Source organism: Peromyscus eremicus, chromosome 1 (genome assembly GCF_949786415.1).
Source record: "Peromyscus eremicus chromosome 1, PerEre_H2_v1, whole genome shotgun sequence".
In the NCBI taxonomy this organism is placed as follows: domain Eukaryota; kingdom Metazoa; phylum Chordata; class Mammalia; order Rodentia; family Cricetidae; genus Peromyscus; species Peromyscus eremicus.
In genome coordinates, this window is record NC_081416.1 from 56,259,531 (window position 1) to 56,278,056 (window position 18,526).

Genomic DNA, 18,526 nt, shown 5'->3' on the forward strand with positions numbered 1-18,526 from the left:
CGTGCGCCACCACCGCCTGGCTTGTTTGTTTGTTTTTAAGACAAGGTTTCTCTGTGTAGCTTTGGAGCCTGTCCTGGATCTCTCTCTGTAGACCAGGCTGGCCTCGAACTCACAGAGATCCACCAGCCTCTGCCTCCCGAGTGCTGGGATTAAAAGCATGTGCCACCACCGCACAGCATCTTTTTTTTTTTTTTAATTTTTTTTGGGGGGGACCAGGCATGGTGGCAAATGCCTTTAATTCCAGCACTTAGGACACAGAAGCAGGGGAGTCTGAGTTTAGGGCTAGCCTAGTCTACTTAGCAAGTTCCAGGCTAGCCAAGGGCTACATAGTGAGACTGTCTCAAAAAAGAAAAAAATATTTATTATTTTATGGGTATGAGTGTTTGCACACACACACACACACACACACACACACACACACACACACACACGTGTGTGTGTGTGTGCTGGTACCTGTGGAGCCCAGAAAGGGCTATTGGATCCCCTAGAACTGGAGTTACATGGTAGTTGAGAGCTACCGTGGAAGTGCTGGGACCTGAACCTGGTTCCTCTGCAAGAGCAACAAACGCCTTAACAGCTGAGCCGTCTCATCTCTCCAGCCTGCCCGGTTTTCACATTTTTGAGACAGGATCTCATGCAGCTCAAACTAGCCTCCGGCTCGTTACAGAGCGGAGGATGGTCTTGAACTCCTGCGCCTCCCATATTCACCTCCCCAGTGCTGGGATCACAGCCGTGGGCCACTGTGTTCAGCTTCTGCAGTACTGAGAGGATTGAACCCGAGGCCTCGTGCATGCCTGGGAAGCATTCTACCAACTTAGCCACATCCCCTGCCCCTGCCTCTTGTTTCCTTGAGATGGCGTCACTATGTAGACCAGGCCGGTCTCAAAGTTGAAATGATGCTCCTGCCTCTGCTTCCTGAGTGTGGTAATTATAAGGAGTGCACCATCATGCCCAACTTCAGCTCTTTTCCCCACAGTTTCAAGTCTTGTTTTAAGATAAAGTTCTAGATTGGACCATCTACGTGAACGCAGAGGGGGTGCTCTGAATAAAAGGTGTGGGGGCATACCCCCCCACCCGCAGTGTTCCCGAAGACAGGGTTGAAAACCATTTAAAGGTAGCAATGTTGGTATTATCAGTACTTGGGAGATAGAGGCAGGGGAATGGCCATAGGTTCAAGGTCAGCCTAGACCACAGGGTTTTAGAACCTTCTCTCAAATAAGAGCAACAACTGGTGCACATCTGAAACTTGAGCATTGGAGAGTGCAGCAAGAGGGTCAGGAGTTCAAGGCTAGCCTTTCATAGTTGGGCTTTTGAAGCCAGCCTGGCATACATGAGACATTATCTCAAAACAGGAAGAAGGAAAAAGAAAGAAAACTACAGGATTATCCCTTCACAAGACCCTGATATACTGGGGTTTCCAATATTTACAATTCCAGGAGGGAAAGCTCCAATAGTACCCTCCTCCTCGGGATGCCAGATGAGGTCTGAGCCTCCAGGCCCTGGCAGGCTGGCTGGGAGGGTCCTGAGAGCAGCCTGGGACTCTTCTGGGTCTGGCAACGGCACCTGTATTCCTTTCCTGAACCTCAGAGTTGGATAGAGGAGACGTTTGTCCTTTTGGGCTGCTGTATAGAGGAGCAGTGGGCTGCTGTGTAGAGAAGCAGTGGACTGCTGTATAGAGGAGCAGTGGACTGCTGTGTAGAGGAGCAGTGGACTGCTGTATAGAGGAGCAGTGGACTGCTGTGTAGAGGAGCAGTGGGCTGCTGTGTAGAGGAGCAGTGGGCTGCTGTGTAGAGGAGGCAGTGGACTGCTGTGTAGAGGAGCAGTGGACTGCTGTGTAGAGGAGCAGTGGACTGCTGTGTAGAGGAGCAGTGGACTGCTGTGTAGAGGAGGCAGTGGACTGCTGTGTAGAGGAGGCAGTGGACTGCTGTGTAGAGGAGCAGTGGACTGCTGTATAGAGGAGCAGTGGACTGCTATGTAGAGGAGCAGTGGACTGCTGTGTAGAGGAGCAGTGGACTGCTGTGTAGAGGAGCAGTGGACTGCTGTATAGAGGAGCAGTGGACTGCTGTGTAGAGGAGCAGTGGACTGCTGTATAGAGGAGGCAGTGGACTGCTGTATAGAGGAGGCAGTGGACTGCTGTGTAGAGGAGCAGTGGACTGCTGTATAGAGGAGCAGTGGGCTGCTGTATAGAGGAGCAGTGGGCTGCTGTATAGAGGAGCAGTGGACTGCTGTATAGAGGAGCAGTGGACTGCTGTGTAGAGGAGGCAGTGGACTGCTGTGTAGAGGAGCAGTGGACTGCTGTGTAGAGGAGCAGTGGACTGCTGTATAGAGGAGGCAGTGGACTGCTGTGTAGAGGAGCAGTGGACTGCTGTGTAGAGGAGGCAGTGGACTGCTGTGTAGAGGAGCAGTGGACTGCTGTGTAGAGGAGGCAGTGGACTGCTGTGTAGAGGAGCAGTGGACTGCTGTATAGAGGAGGCAGTGGACTGCTGTGTAGAGGAGCAGTGGACTGCTGTGTAGAGGAGGCAGTGGACTGCTGTGTAGAGGAGCAGTGGACTGCTGTGTAGAGGAGCAGTGGACTGCTGTGTAGAGGAGGCAGTGGACTGCTGTGTAGAGGAGCAGTGGACTGCTGTGTAGAGGAGCAGTGAACTGCTGTGTAGAGGAGGCAGTGGACTGCTGTGTAGAGGAGCAGTGGACTGCTGTGTAGAGGAGCAGTGGACTGCTGTGTAGAGGAGGCAGTGGACTGCTGTATAGAGGAGCAGTGGACTGCTGTATAGAGGAGCAGTGGACTGCTGTGTAGAGGAGCAGTGGACTGCTGTATAGAGGAGCAGTGGACTGCTGTATAGAGGAGCAGTGGACTGCTGTATAGAGGAGCAGTGGGCTGCTGTGTAGAGGAGCAGTGGACTGCTGTGTAGAGGAGCAGTGGACTGCTGTGTAGAGGAGCAGTGGACTGCTGTGTAGAGGAGGTAGTGGACTGCTGTGTAGAGGAGCAGTGGACTGCTGTATAGAGGAGCAGTGGACTGCTGTATAGAGGAGCAGTGGACTGCTGTGTAGAGGAGGCAGTGAACTGCTGTGTAGAGGAGCAGTGGACTGCTGTGTAGAGGAGGCAGTGGACTCCGCAGGATAATCACAATGGAGTGGGGGAAGGGACACACACCCAGGCAGGAGTCCCAAGTGCCTTCTGCTGTCCTTACTCTACCTCCCCCACCTGGTGGAGGGAAGAAAGCATCCCTTTGAGGGTGGAGAGGAACTGGCGACCAGCTACCTATGGAACATGCCGGATCGCACCTGGACCCCTGGTCGTAGCCAGTATCCCACGGCTCCCACCTCCACCTCTCTCTTTCTTGGCAGAGTCTCCTCTATGAGCTCTAGCTCTGCTGGCCTTAGAGTCTCGACGCCCTCCCTCAGGGCCTGTAGCATTGTCTGGCTTACCTGGGAGGTGCAGGCCTGGCAGAAGGAGCAGTGTGCTGCCTGCTTTCCCAAGGTCCAGCCACCAACCAGCCCCACGATGGGGCCTGCCGCATTGCGCCCAGTGGCAATATGAAGGCGGACAGGCAGGAAACCCAAGCTGAGGGAGCATCAATCATTCATGGGTCTGCTCTCTGGGAAACCCTAACCGTGGCCCCATAGGGCTAAGTCACCAGCCAGGGCCCCCCATCCCAACAAGGTTAGATAATGGAGACCCTTTGCAGGAGCTCCTAAGGCCCAGGGCATGCTGTGTCATCCCCACCCCTCTGTCAGCATCCAAGGCCTCTTTTCTAAAGTTCCATATGCCCTCTGCCCCAACTAGGATGTCACTCCATGGGGGACCCAAGGTGACAACTCTCAGCCTTTTCCAGTATTGCTCCTCCTGCCAAAGGGGCCTTGGCTACACTAAGTTCAGCCATGTCACACTCTGGGATGAGTGCTTAACTCTGCAGCAGTGTGCCCCCATTTCACAGATGGGTAAACTGAGAGTTGGAAGGATGAATTGGCTGCTTCTACTAGATAAGTGGCTGAGCTTAAGTATGAGCTCACTGCAGCTGCTGTGTCCTGGCACCCTCACTCCTGAGAACAGTTTTCAAGACCCATCTGGTGCTGCCAGGCCACCCTGGGGCAGAGGGCAGGGATTAGGCTGGCTGCCTGACTCATTTACCCTAATCCCCCTCACTGTGGATCCCAGGTGATCAGCTCAAGCCTGGGGGGCTATAAGCAGCTTCCTGGGCCCTGAGAACCAAGGGCACTCCAGGGAGCTGCATCTCTGAGTCCCGTTATCCTCTACATGGCAACAGAGCATGGCTCACAGCTGCTTCCTGACCCCCAGAAGACCCCCGAAGGAGCTGTGTCTCCTGGGAGTGCTGCTGAAGGCTCCGCCTTGACCAGAAGAAGGAGCAAGAAGGAGAGGCGGCTGCCAGGGTCTCAGAAGGCCAGCTCTGGAAAGCAGTCCTCTGGCCAGGGCTCTGAAGCCTCAGGAAGCAGCAAGAACCCCCCAAAGACTAGAGCGGGGCAGGATGAGCCATCCTCAGCACCGCCTGGGCAAGCCTCTCACCGACAGTCCCACCGACATCGTCCTGACCCCCAGCAGGACGCTGCCCAAAGGACTTATGGGCCCCTGCTCAACCGCATCTTTGGAAAGGTCAGGGGGTATGGGGGTGGGGGATTGAGGATAACTTTCCTTATCTTTATCCCTACATGTCCAGGCCTCCTGCTTTTTTGTGCCAGATTGGGAAAGACAGGACAGGGCAGAGTGGTGGCTTCTTGTACCCCAGACCGGGGGTGGGGGGCAGGCAATGCAGGACAAGGTTGGCTTTGGGACTGCTGGTATAGTGGCCAGAAGTCCTCACATCCTCACACCAGCCATCTTGGAGAATTCATCTGAAGTTCCAAGAGGATGGGGAAAAGGTGGCTCTGTAGGATTTTAGCTGTTTTTTTTTTTTTGGTTTGTTTGTTTTGTTGTTGTTTGAGATAGGGTTTCTCTGTGTAGTTTTGGAGCCTGTCCTGGATCTCGCTCTGTAGGATGTCACTGCCTCCGCAATGCCTCTGCCTCCCAAGTGCTGGGATCAAAGGCGTGCGCCACCAATGCCCGGCTCGATTTTAGCTGTCTTTCAGCTGCTTTGGTGGGGCCAGCCCTGCACAGTGCACTTGGAGGGCTTGGAGGAGCTGTGGCAAACGGGGACATGTTGGCTTACTCCTCTACAGGATCGTGAACTGGGCCCTGAGGAGTTGGAGGGTGAGTGTCTCTCACTGTTGCTGGGAGGTGGAAGGTGGCCCTGGGTCTGGCTTCCTGGTCTGACTTCTGCTAACCCTACAGAGCTTCAGGCTGCCTTTGAGGAGTTTGACACTGACCAGGATGGCTACATCGGCTACCGGGAGCTGGGTGACTGCATGCGGACGCTGGGCTACATGCCCACGGAGATGGAGCTCCTTGAAGTGTCACAGCATGTGAAGATGCGCAGTCAGTGATGGAGCCCTGCTGGGTGATTGGTTCGGGAGCCAGCCCCGTTACCTAGGGGGGGGCGGGGGCCGCAGTCACGTGATTTTTAATTTTAGTTATGATTAGTGGGGGATGTGTGTGCCATAGTGTGCATTTGGAGGTCAGCACAGAGCTGTTGGGAGTGAGTTCTTCTATCATGTGGGTCCCAGAGAGCTACGCAAACTCAGGTCATCAGGTTCGGTGACGGGCATCTTTATTCCTTGGAGGCATCTGCTGCTCTTGGTTCTTTCTTTCATTCTACAACGATTTCCAAAATGAGCATGGGATTTGCCATCGATGTACAATACACATCCTGGCTTGCTTTCTATTGCGGTGATCAATACCATGACCAAAAGCAACTTGGAGAGAAAAGGGTTTATTTGTATTACAACTTACAATCGATCGTGGAGGGAAGTCAGAGGAGGAACTCAAGTCAGGAACCTGGAGGCAGGAACTGAAACAGAAACCGTGGAGAAATGCTGCTGACTGGCTCGCTCTCCAGGCGCCTGTTCAGCTACCTTTCTTATACCTCCCAGGCCCACCTTCCGAGTAGTGGTACCACTCATGATGCACTGGGCCCTCTCACATCAATCACTAATCAAGCAAATGTCCCACAGACTTGCCTATGGGCCACTCTGAGGGAGGCATTTCCTCAATTGAAATTTCTCTTCTTAAATGACCCTAGCTTATGTCAAGTTGACACACAAAAAAATTAACCAGAGCCAGGCATGGTGGCACGTGCCTTTAATAATGCCTCTGGGGAAGCAGAGGCAGGAGGATCTCTGTGAGTTCAAGGCCAGACTGGTCTACATAGTGAGCTCCAGACCAGTGAAGACTGAATAGAGACCGTGCCTCAAAAAGCACAATGCACATTCTAGGATCATGCATCTCTTTTCCCCTAAAGTTCTTACTTGTCCCTTGGAGTTGTGGGGACTAATGACATTTAGAACTGAGGGTCTGACAATGGCATGGCAGTGCTTTCAGAAGGTATTTAGTGTGTAGATGGCTTTCCTTTCCACTGCCAGCCCTAAACAATGGCACAAAGACTTATTATTAATTGTAAAAGTGTGGTCTTAGCTTAGGCTTATCCCACTAGCTCTTATAACTTAAATTAACCCACTTATTGTCATCTATGTTTTTGTCATGTGACTCGTTATCTCATCTCTCCATACTCTCCATGATGCTTCCTTTGTGTCTGACTGGTGACTCTGCCTTTCTTTTTCCCAGAGTCCTCTCTGTCCCTGGAAGTCCCACCTAACCTCTTCCTGCCTAGCTATTGGCCGTTCATCTCTTTTTTTTTTTTTTTGGTTTTTCGAGACAGGGTTTCTCTGTGTAGCTTTGCGCCTTTCCTGGAACTCACTTGGTAGCCCAGGCTGGCCTCGAACTCACAGAGATCCGCCTGGCTCTGCCTCCCGAGTGCTGGGATTAAAGGCGTGCGCCACCACCGCCCGGCTCCGTTCATCTCTTTATTAAACCAATCACAGTGACACCTATTCACAGTGTACAAATATCTCACAACAATTTAGAGCTTCCTGCTTAGCTCTACTCAGCTGGAGCACTGCTCTGTGGAGTACCTTCTTCCAGGTCCATCCCAGGGTGAGAACAAGAGGGTTGGTAAGCCACTCAAGATCTCAATCAGCAACAGGATTTGAACTTGGGCTGCCTTCTCTGAAGCCAGGTCTCTTTCTGGCCCACTGGGGCTTCATGGAGAACAGGAGCATCCCTGACCCCCACAATAGCCAAGAAACCCCTCTTTGAGCAAGGACCTAGGTGAGCCTTCCTGAGCTCAGAGCCCTGGTGGGAAGACAGAGAATGTAGCATCTCAGTGAGTAGACTGTGACGCTCTGCTTGGGTCCACAGTGGGTGGCTTTGTGGATTTTGAAGAGTTTGTGGAGCTGATAAGCCCAAAGCTGAGGGAGGAGACAGCTCACATGTTGGGTGTACGAGAGCTCCGCATCGCCTTCCGAGAGGTAAGGAGTGCACGTGGTGGCAAGCATGGACTTCATCCTTATTGGGAACCTTCAGGAGACCCACAGAGGCAAGACTAGGGTCTGGGGACAGGTGGAGAAGGCTCGGCTTATTCCCATAAGGTCTTCGATCAGAGAATCCTCCTCTAGGAGGCAGTCCTCACTCCTGAGGATGGGAAGGGTTAGATACCTGGTGGGAAGCATCATTGCCCTGGATCAGGCAGTGGCAGGAGTAGAGCCAAGAATAGGGTGTAGTTCAGTTGGTAAAGTGAATACTTAGTATGCCCAAAGCCCTGGGTTCAATCCTTAGCAACAAACAAAGCCAGGGCATAGTGGTACACATGTAATCCAAAGACTTGGGAGATGGTGAAGGCAGGAGGCTAAGGAGTTCAAGGCTATACTCCACTACATAGTGAGTTTGAGGCCAGCCAGGTCTTCATGAGACACTACCTCAACAATATAAACCAACCACCTAAAGCAACCCAAGGAGGCCAAGCATGTGGGCCCACGCTTTTAATCCCAGCACTTGGGAGGCAGAGGCAAGAGAAACTGTGCATTTGAGACCAGCCTGGGCAGGATGACATAGTGAGACCCTATCTCAAGTAAAAAAAGGAAGAAAGAAAACAAGAAGAGCCACTTAGGGAGACAACGTGGGTAGGAGCCCCGCTCGGACTCTCTGTCTTGACAGTTTGACAAGGACAGGGATGGACGGATCACAGTGGCAGAGCTGCGGCAGGCAGCACCCGCTCTGCTGGGGGAGCCACTAGAGGGCACTGAGCTGGATGAGATGTTGCGGGAGATGGACCTCAATGGGGATGGCACCATAGACTTCGATGGTGAGTCACCCTCGCAGACGCCTCTCCCATGCCTCTAGCACTTTGAACCTCCTCCATCCTGACCTGGCTTGGCCTTCCCCGACCTGTCTCTCCTGCAGAATTTGTAATGATGCTATCTACTGGCTGAGGCACCTGTAGGGACAACCTACTGGCCCTGAGGCCCAGATACCAGCAGGAACCAGACGACCACACCCTTCCCCAGGATGGAGAGATCCTCCCCAACTGTAGGCTGCTTCTACCGTGGCCACACCCAACCGACTCCAGGGTCTGCCTTGCTGTCTTTTTCTCCCACTCCCAAGCCGTGGAGGGAAAAATCGCAGCTGGTTGCAGTTCTCAGTGGAGAACAAGATTTGAATCTCTCCAGATCCTGGAGCGATAGGGAGTTCCCCAACATTGGCTGCATTCCAAGAAACCAGGCATAGTGTGCTGTGGGGGAATTCCTAGGACATGGTAGATTGAGAGGGTGACCAGATCATTTCCCGCTACTTACGTGTATAAAGTACTGCTTTGAAAAATGAACTTGGGCCAGGTAAAATGGCTCAGCAGATAAAAGCTCTTGCCACCAAGCCTGAACTGGATCCTTGAGGGCTGGGTGGTGGTGGTGCCTTCCTTTAATCCTAGCATTTGGGAGGCAGAGGCAGAGGCAGAGGCAGGTGGATCTCTATGAGTTCAAGGCCAGCCTGGTCTACAATAGTGAGTTCCAAGACAGCCAGAGCAACACAGAGAGACCTTGTTTCAAAAAAACCAAAATAAACAAACAAACAAACAAATAAATAATAAAATTCACATGATGGAAGGAGAGAACCAACTTCACAAAGTTGTTCTTTGGCATATGCATGCTCTGTCAACCCCCCCCCCCCACCGCCCTCTGTCATGAATGAAAAGTGAACATGAATCTAGTAATCCCAGTACTAGCATGACGGTCCAACAACGAAAGACCTGGAAAGGAGGGGCTGCTCTGAGATCTCCAAAGCTTGGGAGCTCAATGTGGGGCCTTGGGGGAGCTGACACTGAGGGATTCAGTCCTGGATTGAGGCTTGCGGGCCTGGGCTCTCACACTCGGCAGTGACGGACACCCATGTGAGTGGACTTCACTTAAGGTTAGCCTGGAGGGTAACAGACACAGAGTATACCATTCAAAAATCCAACAGAGGAGGCAAGGAGGAAAATGAAGAATTTTGATTTACACTAGAAGTCTGGGGAAAAGCTTTTTTATTTTCTTTCTTCTTTGAGACAGGGTAGCCTGGCTGGCCTGGAACTCACAGAGACCCTCTTTGCCTCTGTCCTGCTCCCAAATGCTGGGAGTAAAGGCATGCACCAGCCACTCACAGCCACTGAGAAAATATTTATGCCTCCTATCAGTGTGCTTCACGATAAAGAAACACTGTTTATGGTGTCTAGAGTTTAGGTCTCCGGCGTTCTTTGAGAAGCGTCGTGGCCAGCGCCGTCTGGGTTAGATCGGTTAACCAATAAAAGGAAGCTCTGGGTTGGAGTGTGACTTAATGGCACAGTGCCTGCCAAGCACTGGCAAGGTCCTGGGCTTGAGTGCATCACTAAAAAAGGCAAGAGTGAAAAAGAAGGCCCAGTGAGACGGCTCAGGAGGTGAAGGTGCCAAGTCTGAAGATGGAGTTCGGGCCCTGGGATCCGCACGCGGAAGGAGAGAACCGACTCCCACAGCTGTCCTCTGACCTGTACACACGGCATGTTGCACATGAACCTCTACCCCCAAATAAGTAGTGCAATTTTAACAAAAGAAGAAAGCTCATTGGTTACAATTTTAAGCGATGCATACTGGGTCAAAGAATGGAATCGCAATTGAGTCTACTCACTTAACAATTTTTTTTTTAGCCATGATGGTACATATCTTTAATTCCAGCCCTGGGGAGACAGAGGCAGGTAGATCTCTGTGAATTCAAGGCCAACCTGGTCTAGGTAGCGAGCTCCAGGCCAGTCAGGGTACACAGAGAAACTATCTTAAAAAAAAAAAAAAAAAAACATTATTATTGTTTGTGAGTACAAGTGAGTGCCTGCCAGGGTGCACATATGGAGGACAATTCTGGGGGTCAGTCTGTCTTTCAGCAGTAGATCTGGGGACTGGATGCAAGCTGTTAGGAATGTGTAATAGTGCTTTTACCCAATGAGCCATCTTGCCAGCCTCAGTGAACAGTTTTGAAATTTTCCTTTGTTTTCTTTGTTCTCATTGTGATTATCGGACTATAACTGTGTGAGTGTGCTGATAATACAAACTGTGGGCTTGGATTTTGTCTTTCTCACTTTGCTAGTTAAAAAACAAATCAGGATGGAGAGTTGGTGCAGTGGTTCTTGCAAACGACCTGGGTAAAATTCCCGGTATCCACATGGAGGTTCACTACCTCCATGGGCACTAGGCATACATGTGGTCCACAGACATGCATGCAGGCAAAACACTCAGTCACACAAATTAAAAAAAAAAAAGTAATAAATCTAAAATTAAAAAAATCTGGGCGTAGGGCATGAGGATGCCATAGCACAGACGTAGAGATCAGAAGGAAACCTCAGCTGGTCGTCACCTTCCACTTTGAGAAAGGTGCAGCTCTTGCTGTCTTGGAACTTCAGATACCAGGCCTGCAAGCTTCCAGGGATCCTCCTGCCTCCACATTCCTTCTCTATAGAAGCTGGGATGACACATACACTACTGCGTCTGGCTTTATGTATGTTCCAGATTCTGACTCAGATCCTCACAATTACATAGCAAGGGCTCTCTCTACCGCTCCATCTCCCAGCCCCTCAGTTCTCTGTTTACTGTGTGCGAGCGTGCGTGTGTGCGTGCGTGCGTGCGTCGATCTCAAGGAGCATATGCAGAGGTCAGAAAAGAGTTTGTGGGAGTCTGTCCTCTTTCAATCATGTGGGTCCCAGCGAGTGAACTCAGGCTTCCAGGCTTGGCAGCCAAGTACCTCAACGCTCGGCTGTCTCACTAGACCTTTATTGTACAACTGCATCAGTCCTTGCCTTGGCTAGTTGCAGAGTGGCAAGTTACTTAAGGTGTTCTGACTGGAGGTCTGTGGGCGGAAATATCTGGGTGGGTCGGGAGAGGAGTGGGGCAAAAGACTAGGTGTCCAAGTCGGCAGTGGTGGCGCACGCCTTTAATCCCAGCACTCGGGAGGCAGAGGCAGGTGGATCTCTGTGAGTTCGAGGCCAGCCTGGTCTACAAAGTGAGTTCCAGGAAAGGCACAAAGCTACACAGAGAAACCCTGTCTCAAAAAACAAAAACAAAACAAACAAACAAAAAATCCCAGCACTCGGGAGGCAGAGCCAGGCGGATCTCTCTGAGTTCGAGGCCAGCCTGGTCTGCAGAGCAAGATCCAGGACAGGCACCAAAACTACACATAGAAACCCTGTCTTGAAAAACAAAAAAGACTAGGTGTCCACTCCTTCAACAAAGGCATGGACTCAGGAGTGCAGCATCCTGTTGTGTGGACACTCATGCTTTGGTCTGGAAGATGGAACATCCACTCAGCTAGTCTTTTGGTGGCCTGCAGAGGACACCATCCTTGTTCCGTTTTTTCCCCCTCTACCTGAGTTTTAGAAGGGGCTTGGGTTGTGTTTTTGTCCTTGGTCAGTTGGTCCTCACTTGTAAACTGGGGGCCTTGGGCTTCTCATCTATGAAATGAGACTGAGGCAGTAAGGATTCCAAGACTTGATTTGGGGAAGTGTTTGTCACAGCTTGTTTCATGAGAACTACCGTGAACTAAGATTTCCTTACAGAGTTTTGGGTTTTTTGTTTGTTTAGTTTTTGTTTGTTTAAGTTTCAGACATTATTAGAGGCCCAGATTTTCCAAAAATCTAAGATGGTGGGTGCTTCAAACATTTGGTGGCTCTAAAAGTCTCCTTGTCACTGTGGTGCTCTGCTGAGAAGTTGTCCTCCCACACCCTCTGCTCTGCTGTGCTCCCAGTCTCTGGGCCTAGGAAGTAGGGCAGTGGGTGGAGGAGCACTGCTGTCCCACATGACCCACATTTAGAGATGGCTCTGGCAGTCTAGGGCCCTAGAGCCCGGCTGGAACCAGGATACCGGCCTCCAGACCCCAGGCCTGCGTCATCTCTCAGGCCCGTTGCTAAGGCCACCAGGACAGCCGCTGGTCTGTTACACAATGAAGACAGTTGAATCTCCTCAGGGTTGAAGGCAGGGAGGCTGGGACCGCTTCTTCATCCAGCTCTGCCCTGGACATGATGGTGACCTTGGGCACAGCTGAGATCACCAAGCTGTCCTAGATGCCATGAGAGGTTGGTGGTCCTCCACAGCCCCAGCTGAGTCCTTTACTAAACCTTTGTAGAAGAGAGCTGTGGTTGTTAGTGGGCTGGGCCAGGCCTGGTGGGACAGAAAAGTGACTGTCCCTGCTGGGAATAATTACACTTTTATTAGCACAAAATTACACCAACCCAGGATTCTAGGGCCCAGGAATAAACTAAGGCACACATCAGGTTAAGGGGTAACATCCCCAGGCTGGCATGCCCCAAACTTCCTGAGCAAATCCAGAGGGGGCTAGTGGTCGTGAGGGTCCCAGAGGGCCTTTTCTTTCCAGGCGATAGGGACAGAACTGGGCGTAGGTTGGAGGTCCGCCCTGTGGACGTGTGGAGGTGGCCTGAGGCCTTGGATCTCTGGTATCCCATTGGCCAGCTGCAGCTCACTTCTCAAAGTAGGGCAGGTAGAAGAATTGGAAGCCCCGGTGGCCCTTGACAGCACAGTAGATGAAGATCACGTGGTAGACTGCGGGGCGGTGTCTGTCAGTAAGGGGGCCTGGCCCCGCCCCACCCATGCCCCGCCCCACCTCACGCCACTCTCACCTCCCGGGACTAACAGCAGGACGCCTGGCACGAAGAAGATGGCGCTGGAGACACCTGTGGTAGGAAGAAACGGACAGCTCGGGACGAGGGGTTCCTGGGGGCGATGGCTGCCCGGGAAGGCCTCCCTCTTTCCTGGAAGGTGGCTGATTCGTGCTGGGAGTTTTGAGGGTTTGCCGAGGACCCAGGCAGGACGGGCGCTCACCTGGAGAGGGGGCCACCTCCAGTCCCACGCCGACCAGGATAAGCACTGCACACACATGGGGTCGTGGAAGGGGAGGACAGGCGGAGTGAGGGCAGGATCTTCCACACCTGACTCTCAGCCCGGCTCCCACCTGATGTCGCCCACCTAAACTGCTGTCCACGGGGCAGCATACTTCCCCAGGATGCTCACCAAGCTGTGTTTTCAGGGCAGCATACTTGGCAGGCCCTGGGAAATAGCTATGAAATGGGAGTTTTTACTGCTGTTTGGTGGGACCTTTCAGTCACTCAACAAACACTTACTGAACGCCCTCTGCATGCCTGGTACCAAGAATTCCACCATAAAAGGCAGATAGGGGCCTGGCATGGTAGTGCATACCTTTAATCCCAGTACTCAGGAGGGAGGGGCAGACAGATCTCTGTGAGACCAAGCTCGTCTACAGAGTGAGTTCCAGGACAACTGGGGCTACACAAAGAGACCCTGTTTCCTCCAGAAAAAAAGGCAGATGGGGGATGACAGCAAGATGGCTCAATGGGTAGGGTAGCTTGCCATCAAGCCCAGCTACTTGACTTCAATCCCTTGGACCCACATGGTGAAAGCAGAGAGCTGAATCTTGCAATAATTCTCTGACCCCACTTGGGCTGTGGCATGTACCCTCCTCCTTCAACCCTTACATACACACAAATGAAAAAATAAATAAATGTAACAGGAAAGCAGATAGACCCTTGTCTCATGGCCCTTCTTACTGGAGGGACCAACAAGACCCTGAAAGCTATGATCCACGTGCGGGAAGAGGTCTGTGGGAGCTTGAAGCAGCTGCCTCCAGTCAGTCCAGGGAACAGTAACAGCACTGCCAGGCCCCGAGCTAAGCACTCTATGCGATGCCTTGATGAACTAAACCACGCCCCAGTGGGACACACAGAAGCTGTTGCCGTGGCAGTCATCCAGGCAGAGAAAGAATTCGGGAGAGAACCCGAGGCTTTATAAGAGCCACCAGCACTTGATGAGGCTGAACAAGAAGAACCTGGGCTGGAGAAGTCTGGGACGGCCTGCTGTCCCAGGCAGGGATGTGGCCTTTGGTGGACACGTCATACCTGGACCCACTTTTCGTATCTGTCCTCGAGGACTCTTGGGGTAGGGTGGAGCCAGGGGGCCTGCGGGGCCACCATGGACTTTTTTTTTTTTTTTTTTTTTAATGTATACAGTATTCTGCTTTCACGCATGCCTGCTTGTCAGAAGAGGGCACCAGATCTCATTATAGATGGTTGTGAGCCATGTGGTTGCTGAGAATTGAACTCAGGACCTCTGGAAGAGCAGCCAGTGCTCTTAACCTCTGAGCCGTCTCTCCAGCCCCACCCAGGACTTTGTAGACATCATGTTTTACAAAGGGCACCTCAGAAGGAGGTTCACACTCACTCCCTGAACCAGCTTAGGGCTGCAGGTTCTGCTGTTAGAGTAAACATCTTTTTCTAATTCCCTCGAGCCCTTGGTGGCTCTCTGGTGATCTCTATGAGCCTTGGCAGTCACAGGTGTGGGTCTAAATCCCAGCTCATCTTCCTCCCAACTGCAACCTGAGGAAGCCCCTCTCCAGCCCGAGCCTGTGTCCTTACTTCCAAAATCAGGACGCTATCAATGCTTGGCTTTGCTGGGTTGAGGAGAAGCTGGCAGTTGGTGTCACCAGTGCCTGGCCTGCAGTGGTGCTGGCAAGTGGCAGCTCTGTCCCCTGCACTCAAACACCTAGAGGTGAAGATGGGATTTCTGGCCAGGAGACCTAGCTGGCTGGGGCCTTTGACCTTCCTGGAGAAGGAAGGGAAGGAGACCAAGGGTGGCAGCCACAGTTGGTCCCTCCTTATGACCCCTGTTGATCTCAACCCTGGATGTTCTGGGGACTTTGCATCTCTGTCCCGTAAAGAAGTCAGAAATAACTGGCTGTGAAACCTGCCTGTGCTGGGCCTCAGTTTCCCTACTGAACAATGTGAGATAGAAAAAGGTCCTGGTCAGATCACATACCCCAGAGAAGAAGAAGCAGGCCTGATGCCTGGCCTCAGGGACACTAGTGTCCTGAGCACTGGGCTGCCTTCACAAACAGGCTCTGGCCTCTGCCTCTTACTTGCCACCTCTGTAAGGTGGGGGGAAATGGACCTGGCAGTAGTCAACACAGAATAAATGGAAGCTGTTACCTCTCCATTCTCTGGTCCTATGGTAGAGTAAACAGATTAAATTTAAAAAGGAAATAAGTAGTGAGGAGGTGGGGTAGGGTGTGGGAGGGGGGTGAGGCACATGGCTTTAGTCCCAGCACTCAGGAGTCAGAGGCAGGATCTCTGAGTTTGAGGCCAGCCTGGTCTACAGAGCAAGTTCCAGGACAACCAAGTCTACACAGACAAACTCTGTCTCAAAAAAAAAAAAAAAAAAAAAACCCAAACAATAAATAGATAGATAGATACATAAATACATAAATAAATAAAATAAAGTAAGCTGGGCGTAGTGATGCATACCTGTAAACCCAGAATATGGGACGTAGGGGCAGGATGATCAAACGTTCAAGAACATACTTCACTTTTGGGTTACATGAGACCCTGTCTCAAAAAACTTAAAAGGGCCGGGCGGTGGTGGCCCACGCCTTTAATCCCAGCACTCGGGAGGCAGAGCCAGGTGGATCTCTGTGAGTTCGAGGCCAGCTTGGGCTACAGAGTGAGTCCCAGGAAAGGCACAAAGCTACACAGAAAAACCCTGTCTCGGAAAACCAAAAAAAAAAAACTTAAAAGGGGTAGGGGAGCTGGAGAGATGGCTCAGTTAAGAGCACTTACTGCTCTTGCAGAGGACCCAGGTTTGGTTAGCACCCACACAGTGGCTCACAACCCTCTACAACTCCAGTTCCAGGGCATCCAGTTCCTTTTTCTGACTTCACTGGAGATTGCAAGCACATGGTACATATACATATAAAATAAATATTAAAAATGACAGGGTTTCTCTGTGTAGCTTTGCGCCTTTCCTGGAACTCACTCTGTAGCCCAGGCTGGTCTCGAACTCACAGAGATCCCCCTGCCTCTGCCTCCCGAGTGCTGGGATTAAAGGCATGTGCCACCACCGCCCGGCCTAAAAAACTTTTTTTTAAAAAAGGAAACAGTAATTTAAAAAGCACTGAATCGGGTTCCAGTCTCACCCTTGGTGCTCTCTGGACAGACAATCAGGACCCTAAGGCTAATCCTCTCATAGCCCCAGTTGCTCAGGAAGGCCCAACATGCCAAGTGGCTACAGAGCCTGCTCATAGGAGGGAGGGAAGACAGGCCATCAGGACACTCACCTAGCCCCAGCAGCAGGAGCAGAAAGGAGGCCAGAACTACCCGTCTGTTTTTCTGGATCAAAGGATGTTGGGTCCAGCTGGGTGGCAAGAGAGATGGACACAAGTCAAGGAGGTGAGGCAGTGGGGAGCCAGGGCTGGCTGGCAGACAGAAGCTGAACTCCAAGGGAGAGGCTCTCACCTGCAGCAGGCATTGTAGGAGCGCTGGGTGGTGCTGCTGATGGTGCTGAAGGACCACTGAGAACTACGCATGGACATGTGCCCAGAATCCCTGAAGGACAGAAGGATGGGGAGGGGGGAGGAGGAGATAAAGAGGAGGATAGAGTCAAAATAAAATGAGGTTGTGTGTAGAGACTGAGGCTAAACCCTGCAGGATAGAGGGCCCCGAAAGGAGACAAGGTTGGGGGTGAGAGTAAATTATAGAGTGGGGTGTGTGTTAAGAGAAATGAAAAAGGGAAGGTGGGGGCCGAGTTAAACTGAGGATTCCTAGGAGCTAAAAAGCCTCGCAGTGGTAAGCTGCAGGCACTGGGCACTAAGGTGAGGTGACCCAGCTGGACAGGAGATCCCATGAGGGAAGGAGGGCTAGGAATCCTTATAGGACAGATGAGTGCAGCAGGGTGGGGACTGGGCAGGTTCCTGCAGACAGGAGCCGGAGACATGGGTCTTGGGATGCAGGGTGGGTCCCCACCTGGCCCTGACCTGGTGCTGACTCCCCCATCGGGCTCTGGAGAGGCCTGGGCTCCATCCTCATCATTTTCCAGGTTCTGTTCCAGAACACAGGGTTCAGAGAGGTTGCTGGGTTTGGGCCTTTTCACTCCCCCTCTGGGGAGAGGAGAAAAGCCGCCAGACAGCTTCTGCCTGGCATACCTGGCAGCTGCTCGCTCCTCTCCCTGCCCTCCCAGCACAACCGGTTTGATGATTCAGAAACTGAAACCCAGGTAGGAAGTAGGTGGCTACTGGGGGCTTTGACACAGAAGTCAGCAGGAGTGGGTGGCAGACTCTCAGCATGGATCCCAGGAACAGGTGACCACCCAAATGGGGCTCTTAGGATTTTACTGGGGCCCATCATAGAGAAGCTCTGGATTTGGTGTAGCAGAGCGCAGGTCTCTAGTTCCTATGTCTCAAAGAACGCTAGGGTTGGGGGCGGCTGTCTGGGACAATGATTTATGGTGTAGTTGGAGTCAAGAGATGGGAAAACACATCATGTGTGTGGGACCTCCACTGCTAGCGTGATTCTCAAAACAGGATGCAGATTCTCCATAGGTCATGTGGTCAAGGGATGCTGCAAGGACCCGCAAGGTCTAGTTTAGATACAAAGTGCTCTCCAAACCCGGAGGGGTGGTAATGGGGTGTCAGTATCCAGGATGGTGGGCTCTCCACTGATGCTGAGGTCTGAGTTCCTGGTCCGGGCTTGCGGCTCCCCACAGCTGCATGGGGACCGAACTCGGAGTTCAGAGGGCAAGGATATAATTCTGGATGAGCAGACACGTCTGGGGGAAAGTTTCCCACTCCGCTGGGGTCTCTAGGCAGAGTCTCCGGAATTAGGGTTCTCCGGGGCCGGCTTGGGGTCCCGCCCTATCCCGGACAAGAGGGTGAAATGGGCCGGGCCGTTCACCTGGTAGCGCAGCCCGGACTGCTTGTCTTCATCAGCCACCTCGAACCTGGCCCGGCGCTCGAAGTGCAGCGGCCCGAAGCGGGCGACCCCGCTGGACTCAGGCCCAGGCCCTGAGTCCTCCAGGGTCAGCTCGAAGGCATCATCGATACTGAACTGGGGTCGGGTGGCGCTCATGGCCCCCGCCCGCCTAGGCGCCCAGCGCTGCCGCCATCTGAGCCCGCCACGGCCCCGCCCACCAAACAGGTCCCGCCCCCGCGCAGGCCCCGCCCCGTCTCCCTGGGAGAGAAGTCCTGCCCTCTACAACGGCCCCGCCCTGTCCGCTCGTCCTCCGCAGGCCTGAG

At 52.5% G+C, this 18,526-nt stretch overlaps 2 protein-coding genes across 3 annotated transcripts; one reads left to right on the forward strand and one right to left on the reverse strand.

Moving 5' to 3' along the window:
* Positions 1-4,255: 4,255 nt before the first annotated feature.
* Positions 4,256-8,552, forward strand: Cabp4 (calcium binding protein 4). The gene is made up of 6 exons (XM_059249196.1): positions 4,256-4,609; positions 5,173-5,203; positions 5,285-5,428; positions 7,307-7,416; positions 8,102-8,249; positions 8,348-8,552. Exons 1-6 carry the CDS (start codon positions 4,256-4,258, stop codon positions 8,374-8,376), a joined length of 816 nt encoding a protein of 271 aa, XP_059105179.1. The 3' UTR covers positions 8,377-8,552.
* Positions 8,553-12,624: 4,072 nt separating this feature from the next.
* On the reverse strand, positions 12,625-18,467 carry Tmem134 (transmembrane protein 134). 2 transcript variants are annotated; one of them, XM_059263499.1, is made up of 7 exons: positions 18,186-18,467; positions 17,270-17,334; positions 16,752-16,841; positions 16,574-16,650; positions 13,273-13,317; positions 13,071-13,124; positions 12,625-12,993 (listed from the first exon to the last, which is right to left on the reverse strand). In XM_059263499.1, exons 1-7 carry the CDS (start codon positions 18,357-18,359, stop codon positions 12,911-12,913), a joined length of 588 nt encoding a protein of 195 aa, XP_059119482.1. In that variant the 5' UTR covers positions 18,360-18,467; the 3' UTR covers positions 12,625-12,910. The 2 variants fall into 2 exon arrangements, with proteins under 2 accessions (XP_059119482.1, XP_059119492.1); XM_059263509.1 differs by lacking the exon at positions 13,273-13,317.
* Between the last annotated feature and the right edge of the window lie 59 nt (positions 18,468-18,526).

Coding starts and splice junctions, on each gene's coding strand:
- Tmem134 (XM_059263499.1), bottom strand. CDS start 18,359: ATGAGCGCCACCCGACCCCAGTTCAGTATCGATGATGCCTTCGAGCTG. Junction 17,335..18,185: donor AGTCCGGGCTGCGCTACCAG/GTGAACGGCCCG, acceptor GTTCTGGAACAG/AACCTGGAAAATGATGAGGA. Junction 16,651..16,751: donor TCCTACAATGCCTGCTGCAG/GTGAGAGCCTCT, acceptor CTTGCCACCCAG/CTGGACCCAACATCCTTTGA.
- Cabp4 (XM_059249196.1), top strand. CDS start 4,256: ATGGCAACAGAGCATGGCTCACAGCTGCTTCCTGACCCCCAGAAGACC. Junction 4,610..5,172: donor TCAACCGCATCTTTGGAAAG/GTCAGGGGGTAT, acceptor ACTCCTCTACAG/GATCGTGAACTGGGCCCTGA. Junction 5,429..7,306: donor ACAGCATGTGAAGATGCGCA/GTCAGTGATGGA, acceptor TTGGGTCCACAG/TGGGTGGCTTTGTGGATTTT.